The sequence below is a fragment of the Tamandua tetradactyla genome, chromosome 13 (assembly GCF_023851605.1).
Source record: "Tamandua tetradactyla isolate mTamTet1 chromosome 13, mTamTet1.pri, whole genome shotgun sequence".
NCBI lineage: Eukaryota > Metazoa > Chordata > Mammalia > Pilosa > Myrmecophagidae > Tamandua > Tamandua tetradactyla.
In genome coordinates, this window is record NC_135339.1 from 62,679,101 (window position 1) to 62,698,826 (window position 19,726).

The 19,726-nt window shown below is 56.2% G+C and overlaps 1 protein-coding gene across 1 annotated transcript; it reads left to right on the top strand.

Annotated features, from left to right (window-relative positions):
* Positions 1-291: 291 nt before the first annotated feature.
* On the top strand, positions 292-7,097 carry TLX1 (T cell leukemia homeobox 1). The gene is made up of 3 exons (XM_077125770.1): positions 292-1,134; positions 3,321-3,522; positions 5,967-7,097. Exons 1-3 carry the CDS (start codon positions 573-575, stop codon positions 6,187-6,189), a joined length of 987 nt encoding a protein of 328 aa, XP_076981885.1. The 5' UTR covers positions 292-572; the 3' UTR covers positions 6,190-7,097.
* Positions 7,098-19,726: the final 12,629 nt, after the last annotated feature.

Here is a 19,726-nt window from a genome sequence, read left to right on the forward strand (position 1 = left end):
CTACAGAAGACCTGGGAAGACGACTCTGATCTCCTACACCTTAGGTCAGTCTGTTTGTCCATCTCTGGTAATGGCGGCCTCCGGTTATTTTTCTTTCCCATTAAAGCCTCTAGTTTTCCCCGCTTCTCTCTCTTCCTGAACGCCTTCTCCGAGCCTTGGTCTCCGTCCCTCTGTCCCTGGCTCCTGCATCTGTCTCGGCTCCCGGCCTCCCTACCCCCCCGCCCCTCCCCCGCGCTGTCATTCACCCCGCTCCTCTCCGCTCGCAGCCAATGGAGAGACCCGGCCGAAACGGCAAGGCTCGCTCGCACCGGGCTTTTTCGCTCGGTGATTGATGTCCCAGAGTCAACAGCGAGCGAGCAGCCGGAGAGGGGAAGGAGCAGTCTGAGTGGGAAAGAATACGGCGCCCCCTCTCTCACTCCCCTCCCCCCCTACTTTAGCCCTCCCTGCGCACTTCGGCTCCAAGTCTCGGCGCAGCCAGGAGCCGCTGCCGCCTCCGCGCCCCTGAGCGCTGCCCCCCGAGCCAAGCACAGCGGGCGCCGCCGCCCGGCCCCCCCCGCGGGGCCAGGGCCAGCATGGAGCATCTGGGTCCGCACCACCTCCACCCGGGCCACGCGGAGCCCATCAGCTTCGGCATCGATCAGATCCTCAACAGCCCGGACCAGGGCGGCTGCATGGGGCCCTCCTCGCGCCTCCAGGACGGAGAATATGGCCTTGGTTGTTTGGTCGGAGGCGCCTACGCTTACGGCGGCGGCGGGGGCCCCGCGGCCGGGACCGGGGGCGCGGGGGCCTACGGCGCTGGCGGCCCCGGTGGCCCCGGCGGTCCCGCGGGCGGCGGTGGCGCTGCCTGCAGCATGGGCCCGCTGGCCGGCTCCTACAACGTGAACATGGCCTTGGCGGGCGGCCCCGGTCCGGGCGGCGGCGGCGGCAGCAGCGGGGGGCCGCTGAGCGCCGCGGGGGTGATCCGGGTTCCGGCGCACAGGCCGCTAGCTGGTACGGTGGCCCACCCCCAGCCCCTGGCCATCGGCTTACCCACCGTTCCCTCCGTGCCTGCTGTGCCGGGCGTCAACAACCTCACCGGCCTCACCTTTCCCTGGATGGAGAGTAACCGCAGATACACAAAGGACAGGTTCACAGGTGAGTCCGGCCCGTGCGCGCTCCACCTGGCCGCGGCCCGGGCTCTTCGCTACCGTCCCCCCGCGCGGTGGCTCCCCACAGCCTCCTCTGCGCGCCAGGTCGCCCCGCTCCTCTCCGAGCTTCCCCGGGTTCAGCCGCCTTTCTGTGTTCGCGGAGTCGCCATGCCCTAAGAGTTCTCTCAGCCTGAGCCCCTCTCCGCCTCTCCCGCAAGATCCCTGCTCTGAAAGCCTAGCCTGGGAACCCTATAGAGGTCCCAAGGCCGGGTCAGGCTGAGGGAAGCGGGCTGTAGTTTCGAGACTACCTTCCGCCAGCATTCGGGGCTGGGAATCTCGGAGAAAGGGGCATGGTGTGACAAACTCAGTTTCTTCTGTCCGGGTCAGGTTCTCTGGCTCAGACAGTGAGCACTGTTCCCTCTCCAAGCCTCAAAATCAGAGACAAGGAAAGAACATGTTCCCCCAGCTCCTGCCCCCTACGCACACGCACACACTTGGCGCTCTGCGCTCTGGCGCCCGTCGCCAGCAGGGCCCAGCCGCCCGGCCCAGCAGAGGCCCGAGCTCGGGTAAAGCCGCAGAGCTGGCGGGCCCTTCTTCCTAGACTGAGGGCTCCGGCAGTGGCAGCGCGGAGTTGAGCTGCTCCGGATGATTGCCCCTTCCTTTTCGTTCTGTCCCGGCTCGGAGTCCTTCCCCGTGCTCGACTCTGTTCCGTCTGGTATGAATAATGCACCGGCCGGGCCGGCGATCGATCAGCGGCCAGAGGACGGCTCCGGGGATAATTACACACTCGGCGGAGGCCGGCTGTCGACCTCGCCGCTGCCTGTTCCGCGCCTTCCTCTTCTCGCCTCGGCTCCCGCTTCCGCTCTCGGCTATGGGCTCCAGCTTTCGCGCGCGGGCCCCTGCCCCCCGGGCGCCTCTTCCCGCTCGCTTTAGCGTCCCCTGGATCCAAGACTGCGACTCTCACGCCAAGGCTGGCCCCCAAACCCCGCTGGCAGGCAGCCACGAGTTGAGCCCGGGTTCCCCGTTGGTGCTTTAAAGCTGGGAAGGCCGGAGGACAGGCCGCTGCCAGCTGCAATGTGGGGCTCCAGGAGCCGCAGGACTCAAGGGCCCGCCAAGGGTGGAAGAAAGTGGTGTGTACAGATAGGGCAGGAGAGACTGCTTAGGGCCAGACTCTGGCCTAGGTGACCCAAGATACCCCAGGTCCTCTGCTCCTCTTCCAGGCAGCACATGTAGGAAGACTGTCCTGGAGCCTCGGGCTGTGGCACACCTGGAATGGGGATTGAGGGGAGAGGTAGCACTGTTGCTGGCTCTGGGCCTCGAGGGAGGGCCCCTCACTCAAGGGGTCCCAGCACCTCTCAGGCCTGAGAAGGCTGTAGCCTGTGCTTCGTGCCCATCCCGAACCGCCACCCCCAGGCCAGACCAGTGTGGAGGGACTGTACTGGCTTCCAGCGCCAAGGCCACTGTCCTTGTCTCTGGTGAGAGAGATTCTGAAAGGGCCTATCTAGGGGAGACACAGCTCACCCCAATCCTGCTTCAGTCTTGAAGAAGGGAAGGTGAAAGTATATAGGGTTCTGAGGGTGTTTGGCTGTTGCTTTGTGTTGCCTGCATCCTGTGTCCGCCTGCTTGTGTTTGTGCCGGTCTGGGAGTGTGTCTGCCTGTTTGGCTGTATAAGTTATAAGTCTGTGCCTGCTGTATGCGATGTGTCTGTGCGTGTTGTGTGATGGAAGTTCAGATCAGGACCCAGGGCCAGAGAGCCTGGACTGAGCAGGGTCTCTTACACTTGGGCAGTTTCGCTGAAGCTGGATGCCAGGGCTGTGGGGGGTGGAGTGGGGTGGGGTGGGGGTGGTCTGCGACCTTTAGCTTGCCTCAGACACGCCCCTCAGGGGGAGCATGGAGGCAGCTGCCGCCCTGTCTGCGCTGGGCACGCGGGAGCCCGGGGCTAGGGAGGCCTCCGTGGTGGCGGCAGCGGCGTCGGCCTGGCGGGCGGGAGGGGGGCTGTTTCCCGCCGCGGGCTTGGCGCAGAGGGCTATCGGGAGGATTGCGCCCCTGCTTGTGGGGTTCCCCTGCTGCGCTCGGCTGACTCGCGGGGTGTCCGGCCTGGAACGCCTCCTGACGCTCTGCCGCTTGCCTCTGCCGTCTGTCTGTCTCCCGCTCCAGTGGCCCTCTCACCCTTCACTGTAACACGCCGTATAGGTCACCCCTATCAGAACCGGACGCCCCCCAAGAAGAAGAAACCGCGTACATCCTTCACACGCCTGCAGATCTGCGAGCTGGAGAAGCGCTTCCACCGCCAGAAGTACTTGGCCTCGGCCGAGCGCGCCGCCCTGGCCAAGGCGCTCAAAATGACCGACGCGCAGGTCAAAACCTGGTTCCAGAATCGGCGGACAAAGTGGAGGTGAGCGCGCGGGGCGGGCGCGGCTGCGGGCGGCGCAGTCTCGGGCTGCTCTCGGCTCTGGGCCTCTTTGGGGCGCGCACACATTCCCACCGCTCGCCGGCTTTCTGATCGGTTCCGGGGAGCCGAAGGCTCCTGCTAGGTTGGCAGGGAACCGGAAGAGACCGAGGCCGAAGGCCGGGATGGGACTGGCTGCTCCAGCTGGGGGTTCTGTTTTGTTTTGTTCCCCCACCCCCACCCCCACCCTACCCCCATCCCTACCCCCACCACACCGAAGGCTTCAAGGCTTTCTGGCTAGAACACTGCGGGTAGGCGCGCCTGGACTCTTCTGCCGCTTGGAGCACAGTCTACACAGTTGGGCTCAGTGGGTCCTCAAGGGCTTTTTGTTTGAGCACATTCGCGTTTATGGAGAGGGTGGGACGGGGGGGGGGGGCTTTTCTATCCCTGAGACACGAAGGCCGGCGCCTTGTTTCTGCGCTCCAGCCGGGGCTCCCGGCAGCGTGAATGGGGCCCCAGGACGCGGGCTGGGCCATGCTGACTCCCTCCTCCACAGACACCAGGCCCCGGCTCAGAGGCCCCCCACCCCGGAAGGGGAAAATCAATCCGCGCCGGCTGCGGCGGGGGTTTCTCGAGTCCCACTGAAAGGGGGATCAATTAGGAGCAGATGGGTGTGTGTGTGCGAGCGAGAGAATTTTCCTCTTCTCCCGTCACAGACCCACAACTGCACTTAACCGCACACTCGTTTTATATTTTTCGCCTACCTATATGCCGACCTCTCTCGTTTTTGCTCTCCCTATTTCACCCTCACTGACACGAAGCGCCCCCCACCCACACCGCCAGGCTGCCTTACTTACTCCCTGCGCACACCGGTGCGTTCTCCAGTGGCACCCTCTAGCACCCCGCACTCTCCCGCACCCTCCACATTTGGCCCGCACCCTTGCTTCTACACACGTCCCGGGACTTCCTCGTTTCCCGCAGGCCCAGGGGGAAGCTAGACAGAGTCTGGGCGAAGTCTGCGGCGCCGGGCCGGGCGGGCTTCGGGGAGGGAGGAAGGAATTGGAGTTTCCTCTTTTTCTGAATGAAGGCCAGGAATCTACCCGGGATTCTGGAGTCGGGACCACAAAGGCAGCCGCGGCCTGGCGAGTGCGCCTCTACCCCAACCCCACCCCGAACCCAGCATTCCTGCCGCTGGGGAAGGGATACCGGGGTTGGGGGGACGGTTCGGCTTCAGACCTCTGGAGAGCCTATTAAAGAAGGAAGTGGAGGAGCTGGGGATGGGGCCGCTGGTGTTCCTGCTGCGGCCTAAGGGAGGGGAGGAGAGGGAGCCAGGGCGGACTCAGAGACTGGGGGTGGGGGGGTGCTTAGGAGAGGAGGGGAGGGGTGGCATGCAAAGAGACAGACTGAAACACAAATGCGGGGGGGGGGGGGGATAGGCAGCCAGGAAGAAGTCCTATTTATAATAAAGGAAAGCAAAGGTTGACTAAAAATGCCGTTTTCGTTTCAAACGAATTCCCTTAATTCTGAGAGAACGAAAGGGGGTGGGGATGAGTGAAAACAAATCACAGAGACACAAAGCCTGAAGAAAAACATTCAGGCCGTCTGAAATGCAGGGAAGACGGGGCAGACGAGTGGCAGAAAGACACACAGCGAAAAGGGCGGCGCGGAGGAGGCGGGCGGCCGCCGCTCGGAGAGGCCCTCGCCGGCTTCGCGAGGCTTCATCGATCGCCTACAAATTGCTTCTGGAGGCCCTGGGGACTCCCATTAGGTCTGTCCACCTTAGAGACAGACGTTTGATCTCAGTTGACGGGGTGGAGGGGCGGCATTAAATGGAATAAGTGAGTCACTGCCTCCCTGCACCGCCGCGGAGGAAGCCGGCGGGTCCCGGGAGCCGGGGCAAGACTCAGGACTTCGGCGGGAGGCTGGAGGCCTGGGAAGGGTTCGCAGAGAAGGGGGAGAAGAGAGGTGCAGCAGAGCGGCCCGCATCCTCTTGGCCCTTGCCTTTCTTCTTCCCTGACAGGGGAGGAGGATGAGGCCCTTCGAGCTTGGGACGGCGCCTCGTCTCCCTGGAACTGGGGAGACGCCAGCCGCCACCTAGGCCCCGGTCTTCCTCCCGGTGGCTGCGCGGTCCGAGGCCCGTGGGGGGTTGCGGGCTAGTGGCTGCGCGAACAAGGGGAGCCCCAGCTTCTTGGGCCACACTGTTCCTCCAGGATACCTCTGCCCCATCCACTTTTTGGGATTTCCGGATTTTGTCAGCGTCAAAATGCTCAAGAGAAAAGAATGTGTTCAAGGGGTCAGAGCTGGAGCTGGAGGCTACACAGGGTGGCTCTGCGGGCTTCGGCTCTTTTCCGGGAGTGCCCCGGCCTGACCCGGGCCCGGTCCGGAGTGCAGCCCATGCCTTGGCGGCTAACGGCGCCGCCGCTTGTTCCCCCCCACCCCACCCCGTGCAGGAGGCAGACGGCAGAGGAGCGCGAGGCCGAGAGGCAGCAGGCAAACCGCATCCTCCTGCAGCTGCAGCAGGAAGCCTTCCAGAAGAGCCTGGCGCAGCCGTTGCCCGCCGACCCGCTGTGCGTGCACAACTCGTCGCTCTTCGCTCTTCAGAATCTGCAGCCGTGGTCTGACGACTCGACCAAGATCACTAGCGTCACGTCCGTGGCGTCGGCCTGCGAGTGAGCCTGCCGCTCCGCCCCCGCGGGACCCCAAGCAGGCCGCGGGCCGGGGGTTGCCGAGGCCCAAGAGCCAGGACTCTCCCCAACCCTTCTCCGCCTCGGACTGCACGCGGGAGGGGAACGCGGAGCCCCTCCGTGCGGTTGGGAGCCCTCCGTCCGACAGTGTTCCATCTTCGGTGGAAGAGATAAAAAGAGGGCGTGTTATGGTGACACGCGGCCCTCTCCCAGACGCCTATGCTTTCGTGACCGCCCGAACTGTTCGGAGTCTTCTCAGTTTGCTTCTATTTCATTTTATTCTGATTTTTAACCTAGGGCTGAGAGAGACAGGGCAGGTGGGAGAGGAAGGGCTTCTGGGATCCCCAGGGCTCTCATCTGAACTTGCCCTGGGGAAACCCCTTCTCTGTGTCTCACTCCCCACTGCACAGTCAGCCGGCCACAGACCCGCATGGACACACAGCCACCAGACCCACTGGAAGGCTATAGCTCCGTCCTTCAGGGTGTCACCCCAGAACCACTCTCGGGAATACCTGTGGCAGAGTGTCACCCACACACAGGATCACAGTCTTCCCACCCTTGGCCCTCACTATCAGGCACAGGCAAGCTGTGACCCAGACTCATTCTAGGCAGCATGGCACTTCTACCCCATATAAACACAGGCCACAGCCACAATGTGACATGCGAGCCCACACCCCACAGCCACAATAGCACCACTTGGCCTGCCAGATCCCCACCGCACAAGCCAGCCACACCCAGGTTAGCACAGGCAGGATTTCACACAAACTCGGCTCATTTCTTCAGATCCTGTTCATGGGGGGGTTTAAGTTATGCACTTACAAGGTGTTTTCTGTGTAACCATTTTATAAAGTGCTTGTGTAATTTATGTGAAAAATAATAAAACCCTCTGGATCCGGAGTCAGGGCTGCCTGCTCCTTGCTGGGTCCCGCACAACCTCACAGCTACTTGGGTTTGGTACTGGCTGGTGCTGCCAGGGCAGTCGTTGATAACCTGAGCTTGGGAGATTCCTGGGGGCAGGACCTGCAGGTTCTGAAGAGGGGGAAGAAGGAAGAGGACAGACAGACAGAGGGCAGAGCACAGGGAGGGAGCCAGGTTGCTCCTCTCTTAGGAGAGCTAGTTCATGAGAAGATCTGGATGTCTTTGGGTGGATAGGTTTGTGTTTGTGTATGCATGTGTATTTTGTTGTGACAGTGTAGGCAGTCAGAATATTACCAATAGTGAATGCTTGTAATGGTGTTTAAGTGTGTAGCTGTATATTTGTAATTATGTATGTAAAGGCTTGTTTCTGTGTGAGTTGTAAATCGAAACTACCATTGCACTCACATGGCTTGTAGTGGGGTGTGTGTACCATCTGTGAATGTGATTGTGTCTTTTATGGGTAAACATGTGATCACTGTACTTGTGATTCTGTATGAATCATGTTAATGTTTGTGAGAGTATATATTACTTTCTCTTTGTGAATCTATTTTGAGTTAAATGTGTGAATGCTTGTGATATTCGGTCATTCTGGTAACTGAGTGTAATTGTGTGTGTAACATTTATGTGTGAGATGTGTATTTTAACTGTGTACACCTATGTGTGACAGTGGGTATTGGAGGAGTGAAAGTCATTGTGAGGCATGTGGGTCATTGTGGCACTGTCCTTGTGGGTGAGCATGTGTGGCTGCATGTGAGTGGGTATAATTGTGCACTGGAGGTGTACATGGTTGTGGGGCTCTAAGGTGGTGTGTGCTAATACATTATGGGGGGATTAACATCTGCTAGGAGTTTAGGAGTTTGGGGTTTCTAGGCCTTGAGGCTGCAATCTGCAGATACAGGACACACTGAGTCAGGAATCAATGCTAGAATCCTCTGTGGTATCCTGGGCAGGACTTTCTGGTTCCCAGCGCTGGCCTTGGAAGGATCTGAAGAAGTGACTTCCCAGGGATTCCAGGGAGCCCCTGGAACACACCGGCCAGGTCAAGAAAGCAGCCCCAGTACACACACACCTCATAATGTCTAGTTCCCAATATAATAAACCAATCCCAGGTGCACAAAACTGACTTGGGCCTACTTTCCTGGAATCTCCCCCCAGAGGGAGGATCTGGGAAACTCCTGGGGAGGGAACAGCAGTAGAAGACTTGCTTTAAGATTGAACAGCAAGAGACTTTTACGCTGGGAACTGGAAGTGGGGTGTGGGCTTATGCATGTCTGTGGAGCTGTGTGTACCTGGCTGAGGGTAGATGGAGAAGCCACAGAAAGCAGCAAACCCATTGTCTTTCATCCTTGTCCCGCTGCCATTCGGGACAAAGAGCACAGCAACCTCCTACCAAAGGAGACTGCAGGGGAAATTCAGCACGGGTGGAGTGGGGGAGTTGTGTTCACCCATCCCCTCCCCATGGCCTCCATCCATCCACAGCAGAGATTCGGGTGTTGGGTCCAAAGGACTTCAGCCGGCTTCTCGGCCATTGTCCGGAAAGCCCACTGGAGCTCCTGGCCCGACTCTGACAGGGTGTGTTTCCGGCGTGGGGTGGGGAGGCTCGGGCCGCAGGGCCGGGCTTGGAGTATGTCTCCCGCCTGAATACCGCTCGGTACAGGAACCCGCGCTGCCGGAACCGCAGAATTCGCTTTCTTCCACCTGGGCAGGTGTGGCCACCGCTCAGGTCCCGCAGGCACTGGAGCGCCCAGGACCACCTCCTTCGCCTGGTGCGGCTTCTCTCCTTTGCATCTTAAAGCGCACCGTCAGGGCGTCCCGGTGCCCCATCCCAGAGCTGCCCGGCTCGAGGGGAGACGGGCTTCCTCTCCCTCCCAATCCCCGGGACTCCCTTAAGAGGCCGCTGCGCCCCGAGACCCCTGGATATTTTCTGGCAACAGAGTGTCCAGCCGAGGAGCTGGGGCAAAAAGGGGGAGGGGGCGGGGAGCGGCTGCCGGACCCCAACACAACTGCCCCCAAACAGCTCCGACGCCCAGGCTCTTTCACTACCCCCCGCCCCTCCTCAGGTAGCACTTCATCAGCACCCTCCACCACGCAAAGCAACGCTGGGCACAACACCCCCTCACCCCCGCAGTACCCTCTACCTCTCCGATCTTCACAAATAGCCCAACGCTCACACAACTCCGCGGCCAGATGCGCTGCTCGCAGCCCCAGAGACCCGCAGTCCCGCAGCTTTCGGACCCTGTCCAGCCTGTCCCGGACTCGCGGGGAAGCGGGCTCGTCTGCACCCCGAGACCCCAGGGCGGAGTCCACCGTACCACCCGAACGACGCCCACCTGCTCCCAGCACTGGTTTCGCCATCTGAGGCCTGGGTCGCGCGCTCTTCCGGGGCACCCCCGATAGATCCTTGGGCGAGACCTCCCAGGGGCGCCGGACTCCGGGCGGTGCTGCGGCCCTCGCTGCGGAGGGACCGCACAGGACTTCCTGGTCTTCGCCCGGAATTCGTTAGGACCGAATCTCGAGGAAGCGAGCAGCAAATCCCGCGTCCGCCGAGCGCGGCAGCAGCGAGAAAGTCCGGGACAGCGGCCATGGCCTGCCCTAGGCGGCTGGACCCGCACAATCCGTACGCAGCGAGGACAGCAGGGGAGGAGGTTGCGGTGAGTCCCGGTTGGAGCAACTTCTCCAGGTCTTTACAGTAGATTTCTAAAACCTGCCACTACTGGCTTTCCACCGCGCTGCCGGAAATGATCGGCCTCTGTTCAAGAATAGAAAGGGAACAAATTATCCGAATAATTGTATATAAAGGTGTGGGGAGAGAAGAGGTAATTACAAAAGACTAATTAATTACAAACCTGTCTGGGCCGAAAGGCCCACTTCCTTCTTTGGCTTGAAAGAGCCGACTACAGGGACGAAATTTCCCTGGCAAGTTAGCCCAGAGCGCTGGCTCAGACCTTGCCAGGCGGCGAGGCAGCAGAGTGGATGGCAGGCTGCAGGCCCCTGAAACCCAGCAGGTCTGGGGTCCCAGAGATTGGTCCCAGAATGTGGGTCCCCACAGAGAATCTGGCTTAACCTGTTAACTATAATAGCGGCTTTGTGTGGCCGGATCTGTGCTTGCTGGGGGTGGGCGCTGCCTGAGCACTGCCCTGCGGCGCCAGTTTGCGGTGGCAGGGGTGGGGTTTGTGCTGGGTTCCGGACTGGATGGGCTCCCTGTTTATGGTTGAGTGACCTGCACGCGTTCACGGTGGGTTCCATGTGTGTGAGATGACTGAGCAGGGACTTCCATCCAGACTGGGCAAGGCTGGGGCAGCTGGGACCAGACATCCATGCTAAGGGACAGCTAGGGGGCTGTGGCTCTAGCCTGCCTTGAGGGAGCCTCAGCCTCCAGGCGAAAAGAGGCACACATTTCCTGCTCCCACACAGCACCCCTTCTCCCTCCCACAGGCTCCCACAGCCACTGACCTCCCCATTCCCAGCCTAGCTCCATCAAATCAGAGCTGGAAACCTCTTGTCCAGACCACAGGAGCTGCCACCGCTTTTCCCGCATAGCTCCAAATGGCTGCCAGGGCATTCCCAGCCCGCCCAACATGCTGTCTAACCCCCTTTCAGCCCGCACCTGCACCCGCACCTGGGTTCCTTATCCTGGGGAGTCCCATAGAAACAGGTTAAGTGAGGGCTTGAGCCAGCATGGGCTTTCCAAGGAGCTCAAGTAGGTTCAGAAGATAGTATGTGCATGGATGCGGGGGTGGGGGCAGGGTCGTGATGGGGTACCCAAGCTGCAGAAGTGTCTATAAACTCACAACCGCCATTCACAGCCTGCACTGCTGAGTACAACCTGCACACACCCTCCAACTCTGCCACAACAGAGGAGTGTAGTGTTACACAGCGGGAGCTACAGGTGTGCGGTGCCAAGGACACACACCCTTTACTGCCGGCAGTGGCAGTGACTCAGGGCGGTGCCCAGCTCCTGTTGGTGGTTACCCCGCGGTGGCCCCTCCAAGAATATCCCTCCTCTCCTCCACCCCCCTGCTCTCCCCTCCCCCTCCCCTCCTCTCCTCTCCTCCCCTCCTCTCCTTCCCCTCCCCTCCCAGTCCGGACAGAGGAGGGCCTAGCTCTTGGCTCCAACCGGCCTGGGGGTGGGGTTTCCTCCTCCCTCGTTTGCTTTTTAGTTTCCCCGAGGCTGGGCCTGGGGGCTGCAGGTAGCAGCCCTGGATTCCAGCTGAGGACCCTAGCAAGGCCCTGGAGGTCCGGCGGCCGCCTCTGCCTCCTCGAAACCTGAGGAAATCTGGTCTCCGCGTGTGCGTGGGAAGGTCGGGGTGGGGGGGTGAGGAGGGGGGAGGGTGCGAGGCCTCCGCCGCTGCGTGCCGATCTAGAGGAGGCTTTGATGGGAGCTGCTCCTGCCCGCTCCTATTTTAGGGCCTACGGTCCCAGAGCGCGCATCATCTCTTCGGTTGCTACGGTAGGAATCGCAGGACTCTAAAAGCTGGAGGCGGCCGCCGCGACTAGGCAGCCACCAAAAAGCTAGAGCCAGAACCAGGGCTTCACGCAGAAGACCAGGACAAGTGAGTTCCAGGCGCCCTCTAGGGGCCGCGCGGGGAGAAGCGCCTGGACCCAAGGCCCTGAGAATCTGGGGTCTGATAAACTGGAAGCTCAGGGTGCTGCCACTTGCCTGGGTGGAAAATAACAATGATAATATTAATAACCAACATTTATTGAGCGCTTGCTGAAGACCAGGCATACGCTAGGCTTTAAAAGTAATGATTCACGCCTAACAACCATCTTATGAAGTAGGTAGTATTTTTTCCCCTTTATTGACATGGAAAATTGAAATCCAGAGAGGTTAAGCAATATGCCCTTAAGGGCATGCAATAGTTAAGAAGTGAGGCCAATGATTTAACCCTAGAGCCCAGGTCTTTGGGAGGGATGGTCAAGTCCAGGGTGTGGTGGATTGGGGGAGGATTGGAGATGAGACCCCCCCCCCAGCGGCTTCCCCACGGGCTGTCTCCCGATCACAACTTTATGAGGGTGCTCTGAGCCCGAAGGTGGGCTGGGTGTTTACCCCCTAGAGCTCCAGGAAAGATTCATGCAGTCTGCTGGAATCCCTCTGTCTCTGGTTCCCCCAGCTTCCAGGCCCTATTGCCAGGTTTATGAGGCCACCTCCGCCTCTCTACCACCTCTACTGCAGGACTCCCTTTGGGTTTTCACTACCTGGGCTTGCCTCCTTCCCAGAGCCTCCTGAGATCGGAAAGGGTTTGATTCTGCGTACTTCCACCCCTTCTTCCTCTTCCATCTGGGTCAGTTGTGTGAAAGGACTCAAACAAGCAGAAAGTTCAAAATTGGAGCAAGTGAATCACACTTGGAAAGGAGAACCAGAAAGGGAAATCCTCTTTTTCTTTTCCATCTTGGAGCAAAGCATGTCGCTGGGGGAAGCTGCTCGGGGCTGAAAGGTGAAGAAGCCTGTTCAGATGCGCAGGAAGGTGTTGCTTGAAGTCAGAGACCCATAAGGGTGAGCAGAGGTTTTACGGTGACCTTTTAGGCAGTAAGAGTCAGAAAAGGAAAAGTAAAGAGGGGATGGCCTTTCTTCTTCCCCTCTCCTCCTCCAGGGTGGTAGAGGAGGTGGGACTAGAGGAGGTGTCCCTGGGAAGCTCTTTTATATACAATACAAGGTATACTCATTTATACACAAAAAAACCCTGCCACTATGTAAATTTTATGTGTACGAGAATTACCTGGCATCTTGCTAAAATGCAGCCTTGAATTCAGTAGGTTTGGGGTGGGGCCTGAGATTCTGCATTTTGAGAAAGCATCTGGTGATGCTGATGCTGCCTCTAGGAGCAAGGTCTTAAACTACCACCATGTGTGAGAAATAATCCTGGAGTGGGAAACTTGTGTGTCAAATCTGGCCTATTTTATTTGTCACATCTGTTTTATGTGTCAAAGAGTAGCTTTCCTTTTCATTTAAATAAATGAAAATTACAGACACAACTGATACCTCTGCCTGGTACAACGTGCTAATACATGGTGCTTTAAAATGTACTTTCCAGCATGCCACAGGCCTCACCACTCCCTATTGTCTAATATCCTGACCCTTCGCCTTGTGCTGCATGGCCCTGGGATTTCTGCACCTGTCTCTCTTTCTAAAACCCTCTTTTTCCTGGCTACTGAGGTGACTTTGGACACTGGTCTGGAATTTAAGCCCCATTTTTCTTATTCTAACCTCGAGCAATTTACTTAAATTTTAGTAACCCACAATTTCCTTGTCCAAATTATAGGGCCAACTCTTCCCAGGATTACAAAGAGATTAACGAGATAACACAGGTAAAAGGGATTGGCACTCCGCAGACACTCCAGGAACGGTGCAGGACGCCCAGGGTGCATCTGACCTGGGGACAGGGTGGGGCTGATGGGGAGGATCCCAGAAACTGCAGGGGTCCTGCCCTCTCTCCCAATTGCCCAGAACCTAGACTTCCCCCGGAGTGGGAGGAGTCGCTGATTTCTTCGCTGGAGCTTTCCCTCTGCCACATTTTAAAAGTGAGACCACTGGGTACCTAGGTGCCCTTCTTCCCACCCCTCTTGGAGCAGGGGCAGCTTAGCGTGTCACCGCGTTCACAGGCTCCGTGGGGCGGGCCTGCAGGGTGTAGACCAGGCGGGGGTGGGGGAGTGGGGCGTGGGGGTGGGGCCTTGGTGAAGACCCGCCCACCCCCGAGGGCCCACAGCGCCTCAGAGCCCACTGACACCCCCTGCCACTCTGTCCCTCTGCCCCTGTCAGACCGGCCCATGCGTTCACACAGGGCAACAATCTGGCCGCATGCCCTGACATTTACCCTCTTAATCCCGTGAGAACCTTTGGTTACCCACCCGCTGCTCCTCCCCAGCTCTCACCCACGTGTTTACCTCTAGTCCAGGGAAAGTCCGCCTCGCACGCGTCCCCCCACCCTCTCCTGGTGGCCGCATGGCACGCCTGACCGCGCACAGACGTTTTCTCCGTAAAACTCCCGGGTCCTCTCACACTTGCTATCACCCAACTCACAGACGTTCACACACTTGTCCACGAGCCCGGCCACGCCCTCCCGCGCCTTCTCATGGAGGCGCAGTCGTGCCAGTACATGCCAAGTTAGCACCCACAGGCTTCCACCTCTCTCCCTTTCAAAACTCAGGGGGGAAACTGGGCGCTCACTGGTCGGCGAGGGGTGCTGCGGTTATGGCCCGGGGGCGGGTTCTGCCCCAGGGGCCGTGGGGTAGGGGGTGGGATGGACAAGAAGAGAGGGAGGAGTCGCCTTGATTCCACCCTGCAGAAGTTCCAGGTGAGCCCTGGTTCCGCAGTTACTGCGCTGGAGGAAGTGAAGACAGAGGTGCCGGCCTCATGGGCGCGCAGGGCGCTGGGACGAGAAGACGCCTCGCAACCCCCTTCCCCTAGCCCCTGCGGGAGCCGCTTCCTTCGATCCAGTGAGAAGGTGGAGGAGGGCAGAGGTGGGGGAGGGATGAGTGGGGGGGGGTCGGCTGAAGAAGTAGATGATCGGAAGGCCTGGGGTCTTTGGTTGCCCAGACTGAGTACATTCCCCTCCCTCGAGTCCAGATCAGGAGGAGACTTCGCCACTACTCCCCTCACCCCCACCCCACCCCTCCCCACCCAACCCCACCCCACCCCACTCCGCTACAGGCAATTACCGCGCTTTCAGTGCTGGGACTGGGTTCCACTGTCCCCTCCGCACAGCCTCGCTTGCCAGGGGGTGTCACCGCCAGACGGCGCCGAGCTCAGGAGTTCACCTGACTCTGTGAGCTTCGGCGCCGCGTGCCAACGGGCACCCGCACAGAGGCGCCCCGCGGTGCGCTAGAGACAGCCCAGGGCGTGAAGAAGAGCTCTGGATACCCGCGGGCTCACGCATGACTGTGCCAGGGCTGCGCTGGCGACTCCCCCGGGAGGAAAGCGCGGTCGGGACCAAAGAGCCGCTCCTCCATGGGACCTGCCAGGGCTCGGGCAGCAAGGTGCACTAGAAGCCAGAACTGCGAAAGGATTTTTTTTTTTTTAAAAGCGGACTCTCATTTGGAAGCCGGGTCTGCCGCGGAACATGAACCGGTTCCGGGAGGAAAGGCAGGCCTCGCAAATCTGGTCCTCGGGAGGGGTCGAGGGGCGGGGCCACGCTGGAAGAAAACGCAGTCTGGGTCCGCAAACTCGAGCCTCCACCTACCTGTGACCTGGCACCAGGACTCAGCGGGCGAAGTTGGAACCCGGGTCCGCGAGGGGTGCGGCCCTAGCCTCACGGCCTGCACTGCAGCTGAAGAATTCGGCCGAACCTGCCCCTTTCTTTCCAGCGAGTGGACTAAGGGTGCCGAGCAGCGAGGGAATCCCTCCACCCTGCACTTCTCCCCGGCAGCGCAGAGCGGCCCGTCCCGGAGAAAGAACGTCTTGCTTTTTATTCCTGAGCTTCAGGGGCACCGGTCCGAGGGGCGCTCTGCAACTGGCTTCGCTTGTGGGTTTCATCCCGGCCTGGGACTGGGACTGGGGCCGGCGCGCCGGGGAGCCTGGGCCTTACGGCTCGGCTCTGGCGGCTGCAGGAAGGCAAGGGGCGCCCCGGCATTTTCTACCCAGTGCGGTACTCCTCTTGCCTCCCGAAATTGCTGGAAATGCGCGACTCGGCGGAGGCAGTGGGGGCTGCCCCAGAACTCTGAGAGCACCCGCCAGGCTCCGCCCGGGACTGCCCCAAGCGCGCATTCACTCCTTGGGTTTGCGCTTCAGAGACTACAGAGCTGCGAAGGAATAAAGAAAAATTAGTTTTGGGAAATGCAGCCGCGGACACACCACAAGAAAGCCTGGTCAGGACAGTTTCTGGCACCCCATCTCTATACTGGCATCAACAGCACTAAGAATAACTTCTCGACTCTCCTGCATCTTTTTTTTTTTTTTTTGGCCTGGGCAGGCACTGGGAATCGAACCCAGATCTCCAGCATGGCAGATGAGAACTCTGCCACTGAGCCACCGTGGCCCACCCTCTCCCTGCATCTTGACATCACTCCCTCAAGAGTCAAAGCTCATGTGGGACACATGTGGTGGAATTAGCTGTTAGTTAGATGGGACAAGAACAAACATAGCCCCTTAGGTTCTATACTACAAAATAAAACTCCCCCACCAATATTTGCCTTGATGTGCCTCCAACACATTTGCCAAAAGTGTTCAGATGCTAGGTTTTAAAAAAAGGAGAATGATAAATGCCCAGTACACTCTGCCTCTTTGGCTGCCCAACCTTTCTTCCTAAATTTGCAGTCCTTTCCCTCCCAAAATTCTTCCACGTAACATTATGCTACTATCACTTATACCACAGAAAATACATCCAGCTTGCTCCAGGAGGAGACAATCCAGTGTCTCATGGGTCTAAACCCAAGATCTTTCTTCTATTCCTCCCACAGCTCTGTGGGAATCCCGTCTCAGTATCCTGCCACCTGTGGACTAAACGAAACTGTAAGTCAGTCAGCATCACATAATAATACTATAGCACTATGAGAACTGGAAGAAAATACATATCGACCATAACAACACAGGAGGGGGAAGCTACTATCTTTCTACTATACGAGGCCCTATTTTGCATTTATGACATCCCTCCTCCTTTCTCCACTCTGTGTCTCTTTTGCCTTAAGTCAGCACCTGAGCTGGTTTGGGTTCTTTACCAAACCAAAGAGAGGAAGAGGGGTCTGAGCCCCTGACGGCCCTGCCTATAAAGGGTTATAGTGGCCTCCTATTAATTTTCACCATTGGACATAATGACACTAGAAGGCAGCCCAAGGGAGCCCCCTTGGTTCCATAAATATATCTTTTTACCCTATTGTGTAGAGAAAACATTCTATTTGACCTTGGTGTTCAGAATTAACCATCCCGGCCAATCCCACGATTCCCTGTTCATCTGTTTGTGTGTTGGCATGAGCAACCAGAAGTAGCTGGTGAAAACACTGCTGTTTCCTCTGCTGGGATCTTTTTTTCTTGGTGGCATCTAACCCCAATCCAGCAGAAACAGGAATCACAGTGAGTGAGGTGCCACCACCTATTTGTGGAAGGTGCCACCCCCTCTTTCTGGAGCCGATAGTTGGGCTATGGGATAAACAGCACCCGATATTAGTCACTGGCTCACAGCATATATCTCATCCTGCACCTCACCACCATAATGCACAGCCTAAGGTATTCTAACAAAGAGACCAAAACTGCAATGGCTTTTTATCTGTCAGGGTTCTCCAGGGAAACAGAATCAGTGGGCCATATATACGTATGATTGACTGATTTCAAGGAATTGGCTCAAGTGATTGTGGGGCTGGCAAGTCTGAAATGCATAAGGCTGGACATTCTCCCAGGCAGGAGCTGATGCTATAATCTTTTTATTTTTTATTGGAGTTAAGTTTTCTTGGAATGTTTGCAAGAATTTCTATGTGAATCCAATTGATTCTGAGTTTTCTTTGTGGGGAGGTTTTTATTACTGATTCAGTCTTTTTTCTAGTAATTGGTTTGTTGATATCATCTAATTCTTCTTGAGTCAATGTGGATATTTTGTGTGTTTCTAAGAATTTGTCCATTTTATCTAGGATATCTTATTTATTGGCATACAGTTATTTATCATATCCTCTTATACTCCTTTTTTATTTCAGTGGAGTCAGTAGTAACGTCCTCCTTATCATTTCTGATTTTTGTTATTTGTATCCTCTCTCTCTTTTTCTTTGTCAAGATAGCTTAAGTTTTGCTGATGTCATTGATCTCTCCAAAAACCAACTTTTGGTTTTGTTGATTCTCTCTATTGTTTTCTTAAAATGTTCTATTTCAATTATCTTCATTCTAATCTTTGATATTTCCTTCCTATTGATTGCTTTTGGTTTAGTTTGCTCTTCAGATGCTGTAATCTTGAGACAGATTTCCTTCTTCATAAAATCCCAATTTTGCTTTTAAAGCCTTTCTAACTGATTGGATGAGGCCCACCCACATTGTAGAGAAAAATCTTCTTTAGTTGAAGTCAACCAATTGTAGAGATTAAACACATCTACAAAAATACCTTCATAGCAACACCTAGATTTGTGTTTGATTGACTAACGGGGTGCTAGAGCCTAGCCATTTTGACACATAAAGTTAACCATCACGGACTCAAACAAGAAGTTTATTTTTCTCCTACATCCGGGGAAGAGAGCTCTCTTTGCTCCATGATGACGTCTGGAGACCTAAGCTAGCAAAGAAGCACTGCCATTCTCAACATTTATCTTTCAACATTGTGCCAGTCCTTGCTAGCAGGAAGGAAAGGATATAGCAACTGCAGGCCAAACTCTTTAAGAAGATAGCTTCAAAGTTAGACGTATCAATTCCATTCACTTTCCATTAAGGAGAATTAGTTACGAGGGAGACTGGGAAATGTAGTTCCAGTCATGCTCAGGAAGAAGGAAGAATGGGTTTGAGGGAACAAACAGTAATCTTTGCTACACCATTGCACTGACCTACAGTTAGCTGCTTCTCAGCGATGGGGTACATAGTGACTTCAGTGAATCTCATGGACATTAGCCCACTGCTTTACTTTTTTTAAACTGCAAAATGAGTTCTTGGTTAGAAGCAGTGTTGTGTGGGAAACCATACATGTTGAGTCCATGAATAGCTTTCATCCTAGTCTCATGGCCATTTGTCCAGGAAGGTACTCAGCAGACCCTGGGATACCCAGGGAAGGTGACTGATTGAGAGCTGGAGTGGGTTCTCTTGTCCACCTGATTATTAAGGATCCCTTCTATGTTAGGAGACTTTTAGTAGTCATTTTCATAACACAAATATTTTCACATTCTATGCCCATTCCAAAATATTCTTCTTTAAACTTTTTTAAAAAATTATTTATTTATTAATTTAAAAAATTAACAAATGAACTAAAACATTAACATTAGATCATTCCATTCTACATATATAATCAGTAATTCACAATATATATCACTCAGTTGCATATTCATCATTTCTTAGAACATTTGCATCAATTCAGAAAAAGAAATAAAAAGGCAACAGAAAAAGAAATAAAGCGAAAACAGAAAAAAAAAGGTTATACATACCATACCCCTTACCCCTCCCTTTCATTGATCACTAGCATTTCAAACTAAATTTATTTTAACATTTGTTCCCCCTGTTGTTTATTTTTATTCCATATGTTCTACTCGTCCATTGACAAGGTAGATAAAAGGAGCATCAGACACAAGGTTTTCACAATCACACAGTCACATTGTGACAGCTGTATCATTATTCAGTCATCCTCAAGAAACATGGCTACTGGAACACAGCTTCACATTTTCAGGCAGTTCCCTCCAACCTCTCCACTACATCTTGAATAACAAGGTGATATCTACTTAATGTGTAAAAATAACCTCCAGGATAACCTCTTGACTCTGTTTGGAATCTCTCAGCCATTGACACTTTGTGTCATTTCCCTCTTCCCCCTTTTGGTTGAGAAGGTTTTCTCAATCCCTTGATGCTGAGTCTCAGCTCATTCTAGGATTTCTGTCCTACGTTGCCAGGAAGGTCCACACCCCTAGGAGTCATGTCCCACGTAGACAGGGGGAGGGTGGTGAGATTACTTGTGGTGTTGGCTGGAGAGAGGCCACATCTGAGCAACAAAAGAGGC

Excerpts from the sequence above, each read along its gene's own strand:
- TLX1 (XM_077125770.1), top strand. The coding sequence starts at position 573 with ATGGAGCATCTGGGTCCGCACCACCTCCACCCGGGCCACGCGGAGCCC. Across the intron at positions 1,135-3,320 it reads CACAAAGGACAGGTTCACAG|GTCACCCCTATCAGAACCGG; the intron begins GTGAGTCCGGCC and ends CACGCCGTATAG. Across the intron at positions 3,523-5,966 it reads AATCGGCGGACAAAGTGGAG|GAGGCAGACGGCAGAGGAGC; the intron begins GTGAGCGCGCGG and ends CACCCCGTGCAG.